Consider the following 18,962-nt stretch of genomic DNA (forward strand, 5'->3'; position numbering starts at 1 on the left):
AATCTGCCATCTCTATATAATAATTGATACAGAATTTTTAAGGCAAAACAGAAAGTTAAAAGGGTCAATAAAATTGCAGCAGCAATCTCAGTGTTGTAGATATAGATACATCCTGTACAACTATATATATCCTGGATAATGTCTGTAGATTGTTTGGCTGTATCCCTGCTTATAGCCTGTAAAATGTCTCCAGAATGTCTATGTACAGCATGTATAATGTCTCTATAGTGCTGTTCTTCTATATACAGCCTTTATAATGTCTGTAAAGTGCTGCATAATCTCTCTATATTGCTGAAGACCTATTTAAAACATGTATGATGTCTGTAGAGTGCTGCACTTTTATACACAGCTTGTATTACATTTATAGAGTGTGTTAAAACCTGTAGAAACCATGTACAATGTCTGTAGGAGTGCTGCACCTCTATATAGCATGTTTAATGTCCCTATAGTGCTGTACCCCTATATACAGCTTGTATTATGCTTAAAGAGTGCCATATCCCTATATAAATACTCTATAATATATAGTCTGTCAAGTGCTGTACCGCTCTATGCAGTATTTATAACTTTTCAATAGTGCTGCACTCCTACATACAATCTGCATAATGTCCATATAGTGTTTTACCCCTATGTACAGCCTGCATATTGTCTCTATAGTGTTGTACCTTAAATTATATAGGCTGTACATACAGGTTTATTTTACTATAGCAACATTACAAAATTAGAAACCATTAGGAAAAATTAGGAACAGTAATGGGGTCAAAAATAGCCCAGGAACATAAATAATCCTGGGAATTCAAAAACTGTTATTTAAATCCCAAGTAAGGTGCCCCCACAGGTCCTTTTGTGCATAACATCACATATAATGCTATTTCCTCCATAAGAAATAATAATGGTGGGTGACCTCAGGTCATTAGGAAACTGACATCTCTATGAAATAAGTGATACGGGATTTTTCAAGGCAAAACAAAAAGTTAATGTGTCCAGAGTGCAGTACCGATAAATACATCTTATATAATATCTGTAGAGCACTGTATCTCTATATACAGCCTGTATAATATCTGTAGAGTGCTGCACCCCTATATATACAGCTGGCCTTATGTCTACAGAGTGCTGCACTAATCGTCGATGCTGTATGGTGGCCTGTAATGACAAACAAGCAACTCTGGTAATAAAAAGCCACCACACGTGACTGGAAGTTCCTATAGACCCCTGTCCTATAATTGATAGTGCTCCTATATACCACCAGAAAAGAGTGCAAGCTCTTCAGTCCAAAGTCTATTGCAAAATGTGACACTTTCTCGGCTGGACCGCACAACATTAGAACCTGCAGCAAACCCACTAACCCTCACTGTCAGCAGTAACAATGCAGAACAAGCAAAACTCAGACATTTCCTGCATCAGCTGTAGGACACCTGGATCACCTCGTTATACAACCTGCACATAGCGGACCCCCAAATCCCACTGATCCAAACGTTTACAGGGACGTCACAGGAATATACGGTCTGTTATATAGACACCGTCACAAGAAATGTCCTGGGAACATTATATGGAAATTACACCACCGTGGCTGAAAACTAATGTCTCCATACAGGAAATCTGATGTACAGGTCGAGGGGCCGACACCTCGTCATGCACAGAAGATCAGCACCTTTATCTATATCACTGTTATCTGCTCACTGCCTGTACATTGTGCTGTATAATGTGCTGCAGATTGTGCTGTATATACTGTAGACTATATAGACCGTCTGTTCACCAATACAGCGACAATCATGTGAACTATAGATAATTCTAGATAATGAAAAGTGTCATCAACAAATCAAAGGCCATAGACAATATACAGTATAGATAGGTAGATAATAGATAGATAATAGATAGATAATACATAAATAGATAATAGATAGATAATAGATAGATAATACATAAATAGATAATAGATTATAGATATATGATCGATAATAGATAAATAGATAAAATCGAGATATATATTAGATAATTGATATTATATAATAGATAGATAATAGAGATAAATAGATAACAGACGATAGATCGATAAAAGATAGATAATAGATAGATAATAGATAACCGATAGATAAATAATAGATAGATAATAGTTAGATATAGATAGATTGCAAGCTCTTGTGATCAGGGCCCTCACTCCTTCGTTCTGTAATGTCTGATGTTGCTGTGATTTGTACGGCGCTGCAGAGTATGTTGGCGCTATATAACAATTATTATTGTTCCGCCGCACAGGCCTGTACCTGGGGCTGCCGGCTTCTAGCCTCATGGATACAATGTCACATATTACAGAGAGGAGATAATCCGGTCTCACACAGGGCCGGTCAGGACGGTGTCAGGCAGTGCTGCCAGTGACGGCCGTGTGAGCTGTCGCCAGTGATTTCATTAGCACATATAGTGACAGCCGCTGACGCTTCTTATTTCCTCCTCAATTTGCGCTGGATGAGAGGCAGAAACAATTAGCTCTTGTTTCTCTAATCTGCGCCCCGACCTCCCCTCTCCCCACTGCACAGTTATTCTACCCGGGTGCACGGCCCTGACACGGCGATAATGAGAGCAGGGGACGGTTCCCGGTGCGGACAGTCAGCGGAGTCCAACACACGGTGCCCCTCCGGCTGCTGAATTCAGGATAATGGGAAAATCACCAGATGATGGTGCCGGTGAACCTTACAACGATTGCCTGCAGGTATAAACATAAGGGATGCTCTATAGTGGGTGCATATGGTGAGCAATGCAAGGGTTAAATTATTTGGCAACATGCGGGAGGAGGGGACCTCTGTTTACCCATCCCAAATCCACAGACAAGAGGAGATGCAAGTTACTCACCCAGCAGTTCACATTGGCGTGCCAGCTCCCCAGCTCCTGCAGTAGAGTTAATCCACAGGCTGGCATGGTCTTCTTGTCACTTGTCCTGTCCAGACCAAGCAACACGGCATCCCTGGTATACATGCCCGCTGTCTGCTGCCCACCCTGGCTTTACAGCGCCAGCTCGGTGCGTCCACTTATATCCAGAAGTCTCAGCAACATTCACTTAGTCACTGACTAAATCAAACCCGCCAACCTCGCCGGTGCTCGGTCCACACTGGATGATGTAGAATATATTGACCCAAATGAACCAGTCATATTCTTTAGCTAGTGCAAACCACCAGATCCCGCCATGGTAAAAAAAAGAAAAAAAAGAAATAAAGTAAAAAATATAAAATAAAACAATGTTCAGACAATTCGTTCAGCCGGTAATAGTGCACGGTGCAACACAGCAAACCAGCGCGGAGCAAAAGAAAAGCGAGCTAGCAAGAAATATGGAGCAGGAAGGAAGACGCCAGAGCTGCAAAGTTCCCCCAATGCAAGAACTTGGTCAATTCTGCAAAGAAAAGGTGGAAGGAGAAGACGCTCTGAAGTGTCAGAGCCTCACAGAGTGACAAGACGTGTGTGGCCTGCGCCGCGCTCCACGACACAACCTTCATTCAGCATTAAATATCAATTTGCTTTTCTAGAAGCAGAAGACACAATACATAAGAGAGCTTTTGTTAGCCGGGGCTCCCAGTGGCCAAACAGCAGCTCTAAGCCCCTAAACCCACACACAAGCCCCTCTGTGCCGCACACTCAAGGACCAAAACTTGGGGGTTTATCTAACGCTCTGCTCCATCCTTACACTTACAGACCAAGACCATTGACTTTAAGTGCCGCAAACTAACACAAATTTTATTGCACCTTCCGGAAACCCCTCGCCACTTGACATTAAAGGGTCCCTATTCAATAAAGTTTGCCACATGGGTTTTTATAGGCGGGAATGAGCTGCATTGTGTCCGGATACCCCGAGCAGCTGCTGACAATGTGGGAAAGAGGCCGTGAAGATTCCTCTCTCCTAGGTATTCGAGCCCCTCGCACGCTCGCTGACAGCCTTCACTTTTTTTTCCCCCAAACACTTTATAAAAAATTATGAACTGCACCAGTGCTCGTCTCCACACATCCGCCGGCCCCCAGGAGTGCTGGCCAGAAATCTTTAAGGCTCTTAATACCAAAACAAAAACCAGTGATTTCTTTTTACAAGGCAGTGACAAAAGCAATGAGTCTTCCGTTTGACAAGTAAAAGAACCCAACAACAGGGCAGCTAATTGCCTTCCCTCCCTCCATTGAGAGCGGCCACCACACTCCAGCGCCAGCTTTTCAAACACGTGCAATTTCCTAAGTAAACTGCAATGATGGACAGGTCCCAATAGTTCAGTAACAATAACTGGTAACCCGGACAGGCATTCCCAACTGGGAATTATTTACCCCGCGTTCCCCAGTCGAGGCGATAACAAAACACAAGGAAACGAAATAAGAGGAGGGGGGGGGAGACAAAAAATAATCCTACAAAAAGCCTAGAATCATTCCGAGCTAAAAAAGACCAAGCAGCTTTGGAATGTGGCTGACGCCGGCAGGGAAACGAACGTCTTACAGCTCCACTAGTCAGGGAGCAATCTCAGGAGGATGAAGGAGCCTAAGACCATTCCCTCAACTCTAGGAAATGCACTGAAGCAGGACCAATAACACAAACCCAAAGCCATCCACAGTCAGAGCGCACAAAGTATCTCAAGATCGCACAAAAATCAAGATATTGGAAAAAGCAAATGCATACATTTTCAAAAAATTCCCAAAATTTCTTTAAATATGAAAGGAAAAAAATAAATAATTATTAAAAAGAATGTTTTTCCTACCTTTAAAGGATCATAAATTAAAGCTAGAACTAAGTACACAGCTTTCTGTCGTATGCAGTTGGTGCAAGAAAATACATTCAGGCTAGAACAGATTAGGAAAAACAGCAATCTCCGACATGCAAGACATAGGAAATATTGTAAGACGACGTGCAGGCTTACCATTTACAAGTTTTACTTTGCTTCCTCTATAGTGCCAGGCTAGGACCATGCTTCCGATTAAAGTATTCCACACACCGTCATGATAAGGCTAGTGTATAGATAGAGGTTTCATGATCCGCTGGAGGGCAGCACTCTACACTAAAAGCATTCAGACAGCCAGGACGCCAGCAGCTGAATCAGGCAATGGGAGCTTTCCCAGGCAGATCCTCAGTTAAGATGCTCAAGTTCAGGCATTCAAAGAATTATCTCAGTTGGTAGGGAAGAATAAAATTATTAAGATCTCCCCAATTCAATGACGGTCGTCTATAAAAAGCTCCAGTTTTTGTGTTACGCTCTCCTAACCCCCTCCCCACCATCCCCAATCCTCAGTTCAATGACAGGAACAAAAGACAATACTTTGCTTCCCGACTTGGCAAATATAAAAGACAAATCCCTTTCTCTAGAAAGTTCCTAAGCTTAGCGTAGAGATACAGTGTTTCTATCGAAAAGAGTAAATCGTAGACGTTTAAAAAAAAATAATAATACAAAAGCAATTTGTTACTTTTCGTTAAAAAAACCTGATCATTAAGAAAAAAATCGAAAAAATCTGTAAAAATATAAGAAAACAACTCCCCAAATAACAAATTCCCCCTATTTCATGGCTTTAGGAAGAGCCGGCGCTTGCAGGTGCCTCCTGGCGTGGTAGTAGCAGGTACAGGGAGACCTTGCATTGGGTAAATTCTCTCCCGGATGCGAAGAGCAAAAAAATAGGAAAGGAAAAGACATAGAAACTTGAGAATATCTTCTCTAAAAGCGATGGGTATCCTTGCAAAAACTATACCCGCCAATGCGCCTTCAAGCAGAGGGGGGAAAATAAAATGACTATTGATCTTCAAATAGCGATAATTGAAAAGATCAAAAAGATTAAACAAAATCAAAAAATGTGCTGACTTACCATGCTAGGCTTTTTTGTTGCAACTTTGTAGAAATTTTGCTCAAAGAAGCTGCATCGGATGTGTCAAATTTTTTCGCGGGCTGTGATCGTATTATTTCCGCAGCCCTGCCTTCCAATGCCTTCAGAACTTTCCCCCCTTAGTCTTTTTAGTTTCTGGTACCTAGGTTTTTTTTGCGAAAGACTTTAAAAGCCTTCAGCTCAGCAAACCAGCACAAATTATCCTGCCACCTTGCGCAGCTCTAAAGCTTTTGGCCGCTAAGTTTGGAAGGGCCTTTACTAGTGCATCAAAATTAGCATTGTCAAAGCACTTAATGAATATTAATATTGTATTTGTCATTGGAGAGAGTCCGTTGCTGAACTCCGAGTCATCCATCAGGGACAAGATTAAGAACACAATTATTTCTGACTGACAGGGACCAAATCTGCTACATTTTTTTTTTTTTTAACAATTCGGGGGGGAAAAAAATACAATATCATCATCTTAAAGGTGTCTCCCAGGGGAGCGGGGTACAGATTAATATGCTTTTAATGAAGTAGAAATCGTTATGTGTGAAGTGCTACGGAATAAAATCAACCATTTCGTTATGGGTATTTTTCTTTACATTGTGGAGAAAATCACATTTTTCAAAAAGATACCTGGAGTTTAGTCCATGCTGCGTTTTTTTTGTAGGTTTTCTTGGTTGAATGTTTTTTTTTCTTTATTTGTTTTTTTTTTGCATCATTTTTAACTTGGATCTATTTACAATCTCGCCATTTTAAAACCAGCAAGAGGATGGAGAGAAAGTCCCATCTGGGTTAATTTTCTCTGTCCTCACTTTTCTTCTTGCAGTGCTGATAAGACAGCAGAGTAAATAATTCCTACACAAATTTGACAAGAAACACCTTTATCAGCTCAAATTCTTTTCACTCTCATCTGTTTGCTCCCAAGTGGGGTCTATCAGACTTGCCTCTAGATGAAGTGCTACATTTAAAGAACACTTTAAAAAAAAAAAATCCAAAACAATCTTCTGCTTTCTAGTGACATCTCCTACTAAACAACGCAAGACACAACACAGAACATGTCCACTTCTGGGGGTGGAGTAAGGTAAAGGAAGTCAAATAACCACTAACACAAGTATTAATGTAAGATTGTGATCTTTGTTTTTTGGGTTTTATTTTTTGCTTTTTTCTATTTTTCAGCCCAATAAACAAAATGCGCCACACACAAGAACAGCAGCAAAGAAAGGGACAGCGCATTGTCCCGTGGTCATTGTTTTCCTATAAAAACTCTCAATTTCATCAAATCCGTTCCCATTTATTATTGTTTTTATTCTAATTTTACAATTCAAATCTATTGGAAAAAAATCAAGCATTGGAAATAACAGATGCGTTAGCAAATCTATCCCCATGAATCGCCTTTCTAATTCTTCTGTGGCTAATCTGCAGCTCCCACTGTCCACCCAAATAGCCTTTAATACCATTAAGAACCCTTAGATGAACATTCTAAATTAAGGGTTTGTTCCAAAAGGGTGTGAATTTGACCCCTGGTAGAAAAAAAATAACCAAAAACACCCCCACTTCTGCCGCACGTACAGATGGTTTTAAGTCGATAATATAAAAGAAAGCGCAAACAGAATTAAAAGCTTTTCTATTATCTCGTGTTCTCAGACCTTTTCGCAAAACATATTATTCAATTTTTTACACTTTTGCAGCAATTAAAATAAAAAATGGCAAGAGCGAGGTAAGCGGCATATTCAGAAAGACGGTTTATAGGGCTTTATACAACCAATGAAATATATTTCAATAGTGATATTAATACCTTTTTTGATATTCTTTACCCTAATATATCTAAATATAAAGATTTATCAAACTATCTTCACAACTCAATCATGCGAGATCAATTCAAAACACATGTCAATGATTAGATCATTAAAATGCACTTTGACTTTTCGTTTTCACTGTTAATTTACTTGACCAGATAAACATTTTAAGAAACATTAACAATTTTTTAAATTTGAATTTAATTTACTTTGGTTTTAATATTTTTGATAGTACTTTCACTTCAAACACATCATCAACTGCTGCTTAACTATGAGAATTTAATATACGGGAACCAAATTAAAAAAAAGGCTTTAAAAAAAAAATAATTTTAAAAAGTTAAAAAAATGAATACAGCGGAGAAACACATCCTATATTTTAGTCCCAAGGAGGAAATGATTCTCTTGTAATGATTTAATTTTACAAAGTAGAGAAAAGATAATTTGGAAATTTTGAATGTGATATTTGTCAATTGCATTAGCGGCTATTAAGTCCACATCACACTCATGAGTTTTAAATAGTGTGATTTTTTTTCTCCTCCTCGCTTCCCCTGCTTCCCCAGCACGAACGCATCAGCACTACTTTCAAATTAACTCTCCGACTTTGAAACTTATTGATCTGCTATTAAGACACTAGTGAACTTGATGAAATGAGTGCTGTAGGTGCAGTCAAGACTTCAAAGTCTCACACAGCCATATAATACAAGCGCCTTTGATCCTGACTCCGATCTGCAGAGGGTTTAAAGCCCAATTCTCCCTAAGCTGCCCTTCACACTCGTTGTGTCTGATCTGATGTCTTACAGTCACAGTCTTGATAATGTTAATAAAAGCAAATTTTAGCAAATGATTTTTACAATGGAAACAAATTAATTATATTAAAAAAAAACGTCGGCTTCTTTGTAAATTTTTGATTTCTTCACCAAATGTGGGAGTGGGGAGATACTTAATTGTACCAATTACAGGTTTCAAAAGAAATTATATACCCAGTATGCTGTAAAAAAAAGGATTTTTTTTTTTTCTAACCTTGTACTTTGTCAATCATGTCTTTGCTAAATGGAGGCTTTAAATAAAATTAACAATTCCTTGCGCTCTCGCTCGGGGAGAGAGAATGGCACCTGACACAGGAAGATTTCAATAGCATTTTGAAGCACGTGGATGGTATAAATATTTGATAGCATTTTAAGCAAAGTATAAAAGCAAACTATTAATGTACTTACAGAACATAGAAACGCGTGAGAATCACAGGGATTCAAACGACGACAAAATGGGATAGCGCCGCCACAAACCCGTGCTTAAGAATCACATTCTACTACGCAATGGAAACAAATTATATTACGTATTGACTCTTATGGGCTTTACGTAGGAGGCAGAAAAAGACAGATCTGCACCAACCAAAGTTACACAAATCTAATTATGCCAAATATTATAACATTACAAAAAGACATTACACTAATTCAAAAAGAAAATTATTAAAACATGAAATAAACATAATAAAAATATATTTATAAATCATAACCTTTTTTTTTGTAGTTTATATCTGTTAAAAAATTCCATAATTTTCAAAGACATAATTTATCATTTAGAAATATCTCTTAATAAAATGATCCTGAACAAATCCCTCGGCCGATCTTGTAACACTAAACAAAGGAAATGATTTTATTATATAAGTTTCATTATTTGTGATATTAGGAAAATCTATTTTTGTGATAACTCAATCAGTAATTTTTCTAAACCTTCTTTAATCCATTTTTTAAGCATTATATATTTTTTTTAGTGTTTAATGTTCATACTTAACCTACTTGCAATTCCAAAGAAGTCAACACTCAATTGTGACAGTGTTCAAAAGGCTTTCTTATGCCACAAGCACAGTAAAAAGTTTCCCCAATTAGTGCAGGAAAAAAGGAGGGAACAGGCATAGAGCTAGTTCTCAAAGACCCAGGCCTTGCGGCAAAGCTGTCACGTACGGGGGATTGATCAACAGGACTGCAATTTCTAATGGCATGTTGTCATGAAAATGGAGCCACGGGGAGTCACCTGCTTCACTCTTCACAGACAGCTCGAGAAGAAGGAGGAAGCAAAGTGGGTAACCGCCATTGCCTATCCCTTCAGCAGCAGATTTGGGTAAGGGGGTACGAATGTTTCCAGTGAAACATGTCAAGCCTCCAACAGCATTATCCAGCCTCCTACATTACACCGGATTGAAGCGCGTTACTCCCTCCTCTTGCTTTTTTACACACATTCCGGCTGTTAAAAAAAATACTTTTAGAGATCAAGAAAGGGATAAAATACACATCTATTAGATCTATAAATCAACAAAGAATGCCCAGCGCATTCCACATTCAGCCGAGAACATTCGCCAGCTTAGGGCGCCATAGCCTAACGTGGTGCTGTCAGGACGGCCTATATTTCGCACTGATTACAATCCCTTTCTGGGCATATTGTTTTCTATTCTCGATGACATCATAAAAAAAAAAAAAGAAAATAGAAAAATTTTGCTTCAAACTAATTGACCATGCTTCCCATTGATTGATTCTAACACATTTGCAAAAATAAATTTATTGAAAAACAGGAAATTTTGGAAAATAAAATAAAATCCAACTTTGAGTTCAATGTTATATTCCCCAATAAATCCTAGTTATATTTCTCCCGTGCATATCACTACTAAATAAAGCACCGAGAAATAGAATCCAGGATCGGACTTACGCCAACCTCATCCCCTGACCAGATAGAGACATTTCCAGTCAAACTTGCAACTTTCGAGAATGAAATTATTACATCAACATGCAAAGTTCAGTAGCTACCTGTCACCTGTATATATAGTCATGTCCTTCCCATGCACACGGAGGAGGAGGGGGGAGGGAAGTCAAATAAAAGTTAAAGAACTTTTTACATTCATAAATCCGATGATCGCTTTCCACGCAAATCACGTACGGTAACCTTTTATCGGCGCAGCCTCTGGACTCATCACTCGATGAAATTCTTAGCTTGCGGCAACAGCTTAACCAAGGGACGCAGACCAATGGAAAAAAAATCATTGTGTTTGCATTTCAAATGGCGAGAACGGCAAAAAATAAAAAAAATAAAAAAGCGCTAACTGATCATTGCCAATGGAAATTAATTGGATATTCTGAGAATAGTGTCTGCTTGCCGATCCTTAGAGGCCAAGCGCCAGTCGAGACCGCATTTGGTGCCGCGGCTTCAAACGCGGACCGCTTGGGGGTAGTGGACATATTAGGGATTTAGCGCTTCTCCCCGTAGGCCTAAAAATAATCAGATGCGCTCAACCAAACGGCGGCTAATCTATTCCATAATTATAGCTCTTGCAAATCCAATAAATTTCCCAATATTACCGTAGAATTAAGAGACAAAAGGAAGGGTCTCATTTTCCAAACTTTTTTTTTTTCGGGATGGAGATTAACTATAGATTTCAAAGCTTTTTATCTCATCGGGATATTTTTTTTCGACCCTTAGCTCGAAATATCGGCTTTTGTATTAAGTAATTCATTGAAAAATATTCTGTTGAAGACCCGCACAGTTTCTTTTTAGACCGGCTAAGGGATTTTCAGCCCCCGGCTAAAGCAATAGCCCTGACCAATATTAGTCTATCTTTCCTTGAGACACCCCATAATCTAACCTTTTCAAGACTCTTTTGCTTTCAAACTCAAAAGAGCATACAAAATTTGCATTGTTGGTGGCACTGGGAGACCGAACGAAGGCTTTTGGCTCAGCCCTCTGGATAAACAGATGCTTGCGCCACCACATAAGCTCCAAAGACCAAAGTTGGAGGGGGAAAAGACGGTGAGATTAGGATCCATCCCCAAATGTTCCATCTTTCTATCGACCGCCGGCCTAGCGTGAGGTGTCAATTTTGACTCCAAAGAGAGCACACGAATTCGCAGTGGTCCCATTATACAGTCTCTTCGCTCATTGTAGATTCTGTCAACGAAGTCAATCTTATTAACTTCCGCACTGGTACACACATGACATTTCCTTCAATTTTCTTGCTGACTTCAAAAACATCAATTAGCAGCTTGAAAATAGGAAGGAACGAATGACAGAGCCCGATAACGTCGACTATTTGAAGCCAAGGGTAAATCTATTCTCTGCTTCTGAATGCATTCATTACAATTGCATTTTCAAAGCAGGACTCCAAATAGCAAAGAAAATTAAATTTATCATCTAGAAATGCCCAGAAATTGTTTTTTATAATCCTGCGTCTATCTCTCTATCCCAGAGCGTAATGCAAAGTATCGCAATTCTCTTCCACGATAACACGCCTCAACTTTAATAGAACTTTCTAATAAGGAGACAGAGAGCGTCCCCAAAATGTCACCGCCATTGCCAAAAGTTTAGCATATTTGCCTTACAAAAAGTTGACTTGACCTAACATAGAAAAGTCAAAAAGAAAAATGATCTTTGGGGCAATTAGAGCCAGACTAAATGTGGGATGGTGATGGGGCACACAAGAATGGACTCCATGTAGAGGATCTATAAATTATATATGTAAGAAATTAATATAAGTTTTAGCTTTTATTAAGTGTTGGCTTTTCGCTTACGGTTAACCCTAAAGACACTGGAACTCAGAAAGACAGCAACAGGAACCCAACGTGCAGATAATAAGATTGCTTTCCACTAAACCATTGATTTTCTAATCATTTGACATTTTTTTTGTTATTTCCTGTCCCCTCCTTTGCAATTTTCTCAATGTCACTAAAGAAAAAAACAACACATGACATAGATATCTATTAGCTGTCAAAGCGGAGATTTCCCGGAACCGGCTTCATAGCAGAAAACCTGCCGAGAAATGGTAAGATAAATAACCTTACATTTTTCTCAATAAAATCTGTCACATTTCTAGATCTGTTGTTCTGGAAAGATAAAAACACTAAAAATCTATCACAATTAGGAAGACAGAAAAATTGCAACATTCTTCCCAAATGGGGTTGGAAATAAATTATTTTATGGCATGCAATCCAAGCCATGAAAAATGGGAAAAAATAATCATCATTAAGAAGAAAATAAATTATAATTTATTTAGACAAAATGATTAAAAAATGTATCTAATAATTATCATTTTAATTAAAACTATTTTGATTGCTCAATAATAGAAAATATGAAATATTTCAGCTATTGTTTTTCTCTTCTTTAAGAATGCTTAGCTTATTATTGGGAATAATTCTAATATTTTATTTATATGTTGTATTTACTTTTCCTTTTTGCATCTTTTCTTAGTTCATCGCTTTCCCTTATTTTCATTTCCACTCATAATACAACCATGCAATACAATGAAACACTGCAGCACTTGGCAATGTGCATCGCTGGAGGAGCGATAAAAAAAAAGAGAAAAAAAGATGATGGATATATTTAGTTAGAAATTACATATTACCCTCAGGTGAGAAAGACAGAAAAAAAATAAGAAAAAAGGCATCTCGCGAATTCTGGCAGGGGGTTGTATTTTTAGCAGAAGAAAGGACAACATTCCCCATAACTGGAATATAAAATAAAAATATCCACCAGCGTTCCTACAGGCAAGATTCATTTTCGAGGATTTTTTTTTTTAATCCTTGCTCCGCACTTTATTTTCTTACTTCATTGTTTTCGCATTTTTGTGTTTTGATTTATAAAATAATTTTTGGTGAATTTTAATGTAATTAACCATTCGTTTGCAGGCAAGCGCTGAAGTGAACACAAACAGCGCGGATCTTGCTGAAAGAATGTGCAACAAACTCTGCGAATGACGGGCAGCGGGTAAAATGCGGCAAAGTGAATGAGGAGTATTGTATACGAGCTGTATAGAGAGGTCTAATCTGATTTATCAATGGGTCAGTGATCGCCCTTTCTGGGGTCTCCAATGACCCGATAATACTTTGCTGAAGATCCCAACGGAGGAGCATCACAATCACGGAGCGGAGGGGCACCGGGCATTGGAGGACCCGCGGCATCGGGCGGTGGGATCGGCTGACCACACGTTGCTGGTGGGGAACTTCTGGTGGGCTTTTCTCTCCGGCAGCCGCACAATGTCCTTGAATCAGAGGCGGCATTCATCACTATTAGATGTGGCCGTGGGACAAGTGATGTATTATTTACAAAGGGAAAAAGTGCATTGTCTGAACGGCCTGAGACAAATCAGGGGCTCCGGCAAGAGGCGAAGGGTCACCATGAAATAAACACGGGAATGATCTAATGAGACTAAATAAAGCAGGAGATATCCTATGTATATAACCACGTATATAATGAAAGGAATCGCCTACATAATGTATCCGATAAACAACGTATCAGTCGCCCGCACCGGCTGATCAAATTGTCACAATGTATCACCGCAACTCTGCTATGTACTGCGCTACAGAACATGACGGAGCTGTGTGCATAACAATAATCTATGAGTATGCACACTGGTATATAGATATAGTATATACATATACACTGCACATACGTACTGTATAATTATAACTGTATCCATCTCTATATACTTATACTTTTGTTTTATATATATACAAATAAAACACAAGTGTAATTATTGCGCAATACTATGATATGTAATTATTAATAGGTGTGCATGTAATATTTTTGTTCATGCAATTATATGGATATATATATATATATATATATATATATATATATATATATATATATATATATCCATAAACAGATAGATTTATTTATGTACACATATATATAATTCCATGTACAAACAATATTACATACACGTAGTTATATATATACACACATATATATCCACATAATCGTATGTATATCCAAAAGTATACAGAGACATTATATTTATATGCATACACAAACATAGGAATAGGGATGTGGCTCCAGTCATTATATATACACACACAGTATATAAGATCCACTATTGATATGATTGCTAACAATCTTTGTACAGCACTTTGGAATATGTTGGTGCTATTTATGAAATGGAAAATAAGCAGTAAAAAGTTTCCCCACAGATATGCAATCCATACAGTACCGAGATACTTCCCATATGTACTTACATAATTATACACAGACACATGCATTATATACTATATACATCTACACATGCTGTGCACATACCACATAGCTAGAAAAAAACAGGTCTATAAAATGTGACCTTTGCTGATGTATTATACCGTAATTTATCACAAGATTATTTAGAATTCACATACACATATATATACACATTGCACACATATATCACACACATATATATATATATATATATATATATATATATTACAAACACATACATTATATAAATTACACACACACATTATATATTATACACATACATTATATATATTACACACACATTATATATACTGTGTATTACACACACACTATATATATTACACACTTAGATTAGATATATTACACACATACATTATATATATTGCACATACAACATATATATATATATATATTACACACACATACATTATATACATATCTACATACACATGCATTATATATGTATATATTACACACATACATGATATATATATATATACATATATATATTTATAACACACATACATTATATATATATAACGCACATACATTATATCTATATATTACACACACATTATATATTACACACATACATTATATACATACACATGCATTATATATGTATATATTACACACATACATGATATACATATATATTTATAACACACATACATTATATATATATAACACACATACATTATATCTATATATTACACACACATATACATATTACATTATATATTACACACATACATTATAAATATATTACACACATACATGATATATATATGTACATATATATAACACACATACATTATATCTATAGATTACACACACATATACATATTACACACACATTATATATTGCACACATACATGATATATATATTACATACACACATAAAATATATATATATATATATATATATATATATATATATATATATATATATATATATATATATATAAGCATTCTTCCAGAAGGAGATATATGCTCTTTTTATACTATGTCTATATATATAATTTGTAGACACATCTATAAATCTGAGTAATTGTAGACATATATCTCAGTAATATGATCCTGGCTGAACATCATGTAAAGTGTGCGTCCCCCCGGATCAGCATCACTAAGGGTCACCCGTATCTTCCACTTCCGCTCTCATGTTCTCGCCTCGTACTTTATAAATATCAGGTCTTAATGTTTTATGAAAATTTACTTCTCACTTCCGGCATTTCCCAATCACATGGCGTCTTTCATCTACATCCCCCAATAGCTTTGAAACATTGGGAAAATAGACCCCCAACTGCGCCGGAAGAACCTTCCTGCGTGAAGCCGCTGGGTGAGCACCATGCAGCATCTACACGTCAGGGGCTGCGGAAAGAAGATGATGAGGGTTGTCCTCACTCCCAAGACAACAACAGATCATGGCATAGTGAGGCACAAAGAGCTGCAGACATTGGGGATGACCCCTAACCTCTCCCAAAAAAGCCAAAGAGACGAGAATCAGCAGACCCCGATACAACAAATCCTCCCGTGAACGATTATTGTGCCACCGCTCTTCACTCCAATAATAAGCATGGCCGTCTTTAGATTGCAAGCTCTGAGGGCGACTGTCCAAAACGACAGATTGTTTTGTTTTTGATCAGCGTTTGATGTAAAGAAGAGCAAAGGTCAAATAAATGTTAACAATGACCAGAAATCATTAATTAAGACCCTATAACTGCCCACGCCCCCACTGTGTAATTGTGTCAAGTGTCCGACCGTCTTTAATAATTCAATCTATCTTCATTGAGAGTTGTGAGAAGTGACGCTCACTTGATGGATGGTTGTCATTAGACATGACGGCAGACGGCACAGGACAATACCGCACGTGTGTTAATGTTTGTGACGGCCCGTGCTCCGGCCCTGCACACCTCATTGCCCCCGCTAAGGGTAGCTACTAGTTATCTAACAGACATCTCCATTGTTGGGGGTGACAGGGGTCGCCACTACTGATTGTGCTGCAAATGACACCAACTAATGCCTTTCCAAAAGCCCACACAGCTAATGGTACGTGAACCAAGAGGAAAACCCAAAGTCTTGGAGATCCATCTACTGCACCATGTCTGTGTATGACAATGCCCAGCTAGGGCCACCGGCGGCCGCTGCCATTGTGACAGAGGAGATCTCTGACCTGGGGGTCTTCTCTCTAATAGAAAAGAAGAGAACAAGACCTTTCAAGGGACGCATCACCTCACAGCAGATGATGGTCAAAAGCAACCGATTGTCCACCCCGTTGTCAATGGTGTTACTATTAACCCTTCACAATAGGAGGAAATGTGAGGAATGGCAATCACACAAGAGACAATGACCAGGAGTCATAGAGGAAGGGACAGCAAGGCTAAAGCCACCCAGAATGATCCTGATGATCGATAGTTTGTATCTGTTTTCATGCAAATCAGTTCTAAAAAGTATCAAGGTCAAACGGCCGTGATCACAATTGGGGTCGGAGATGCTGGAGAGGCAGCAAAAAAAGATCGAACAACCCATAGAACGAACCTGCAACATTGTATCGACTTTTTGGATCCATTTTATGCCAATCAGTTCTGAAACGTATCTAGGTCGTTCTTGATAAACTGTTGTGATCGTAGTATGGCTGAGATGTTGGGAAATGCAAAACTATTAAGATCAGGATGGAAACTTCCAGGTAAACAGTTCAGATGATAGATAACACACAGGCACAGATATTTCTAAGAACATTCCGCCAAGAAAAGAACATCACAACCTTCTCCTGATCGCGGCTCAGTCTATTGTCTCAGGCAGCTTAAGATATTATTCTACTTAAAGACAAAAAGGTTGGAGGTCAAGAAATAAGCAAACAAATTGCTGCCGAGCCCCCGGGGAGCGCAGACCTCGCTCCGCTATTTGTATAGGTGAATAACATTAGAGCAGAGTTTACTTATTGTTCCGAGCTGAGGAGGACGCCGCCGACACTTTATAAATAAGAAAAGAGAGAGATTAATGGGTCGCCATATTGCAAAAATCACACAAGAACATTTAAAAAACAAAATGCGATGGCTTCTTTGGAGGGTCCTCACAATTAACTCTGGAAATATTGGATTAAAGCAACATCACTGCCCTCAAACTGGAGGGAAAATCATAAACTGATAAGACCGCGATACAAAATATTACAGCTGGATACATGCGCGCCAACGAGAATTGGAAACGATGAGATGGATGATAAGAAACGGCCTTGTTGAGAAGAAAACAAAGGAAAAAAAAAGCTCACAGTGCTATATGGACTTAAAGGGGATGTCCAGCCATAATGTTCTGATGACCTGTCCATAGGATAGGTTATCAATATTGGATCGGTGGAGATCCAACACCTGGCACGACCACTAATCAGCTAGCGGTGGTCGGAGGTAAACACATTGAACGGTGCTGCACCGAGCATCTCCCCTCAGTGGGTAGCGTCTGCTGCGGGGACTGCAGAGCAGCTACATTCAATGTGCTTATATCCATCCGCAAAGGATCGGTGGGGGAGACGGGTGTCAGACCCTCACAGACCTGATATTGATAACCTATTTTATGGATATATTATCAATATGATGTGACCCGACAACCCCTTTAAGATTGCCATACACTTAAAGTATGTGTCAGACAGTAGCTATTGCACCTGACACCACCAAAGTCATGGCCGCTTAGCCTTGCCTCGGGAACAAAGGATTGATCTAGGATGTGACCGATCTTTCTTGGTCACCAACATCTGTAGAGACCTCAACCAAAATAGTGGGGTCTGGCCAATATCTATCCAATGTGCTTGGTCATCTTTATTTTCCTAAAACGCAATCTATGTGAATCAGACAACATCTCTTGTAATTCCCTTTATCTTAGGGGGTTGTAGAAGGAGCAATCACGAGCCAGGGTCAGATAGCCGCAATGCCACAAAACCGGAGACCAATGTGTGATAATAACACCGTCCATCTTGGCCAAGTCAGGCTCCTCAGCCGCTGGGGGCGAGGGTCTTCCTCCCTAAATTAAATGTCTATAATTAATCGAGATTCTTAAGACATCATCGTTGAGCTCGCACCTTGTTCCCGCTCAGCAAATTCGTGCAGAATTTACGTTGACCTGACTGTGTCTTAGAAGTGACAATCTACCCCCCTGCCACTAATTCCCGCAGGACGCACTCTCTTTCTCTTCTACCTGCTTGTAGTAGTTCTTTTATGAGAAGGACCACCCAGATCCCTTCTATGTCGTACTCCCCAAGAGCCCAGGACAAAGCTTCTCCTGCCTTTATTCTAGCTCCGTTGATCGCTCGGCAGTACAGCGTCGATCCTCCCGCGTCATTACAGCGGCACATCAAGACCTCATTTATCTGCTGC

The 18,962-nt window shown here is 38.7% G+C and overlaps 1 protein-coding gene across 49 annotated transcripts in view; it reads right to left on the bottom strand.

Annotated features, from left to right (window-relative positions):
• TCF7L2 (transcription factor 7 like 2) overlaps positions 1 to 18,962 on the bottom strand; it is a 271,190-nt gene that overhangs the window by 39,647 nt on the left and 212,581 nt on the right. Inside the window, exon 1 of one of the 49 annotated variants that reach the window (XM_077258010.1) lies at positions 5,809 to 11,256. The exons of 46 other annotated variants lie outside the window; for them this stretch is intronic. In XM_077258010.1, coding sequence (XP_077114125.1) covers positions 5,809 to 5,811 — 3 coding nt within the window. In that variant the 5' untranslated portion in view covers positions 5,812 to 11,256. Of the gene's footprint in view, positions 1 to 2,841; positions 4,409 to 4,874; positions 5,699 to 5,808; positions 11,257 to 18,962 lie in introns of those variants that run through there. 2 more of the 49 variants (XM_077258009.1, XM_077257987.1) reach the window with 2 other exon arrangements.

This window comes from Ranitomeya variabilis, chromosome 4 (assembly GCF_051348905.1).
Source record: "Ranitomeya variabilis isolate aRanVar5 chromosome 4, aRanVar5.hap1, whole genome shotgun sequence".
Lineage (NCBI taxonomy): Eukaryota > Metazoa > Chordata > Amphibia > Anura > Dendrobatidae > Ranitomeya > Ranitomeya variabilis.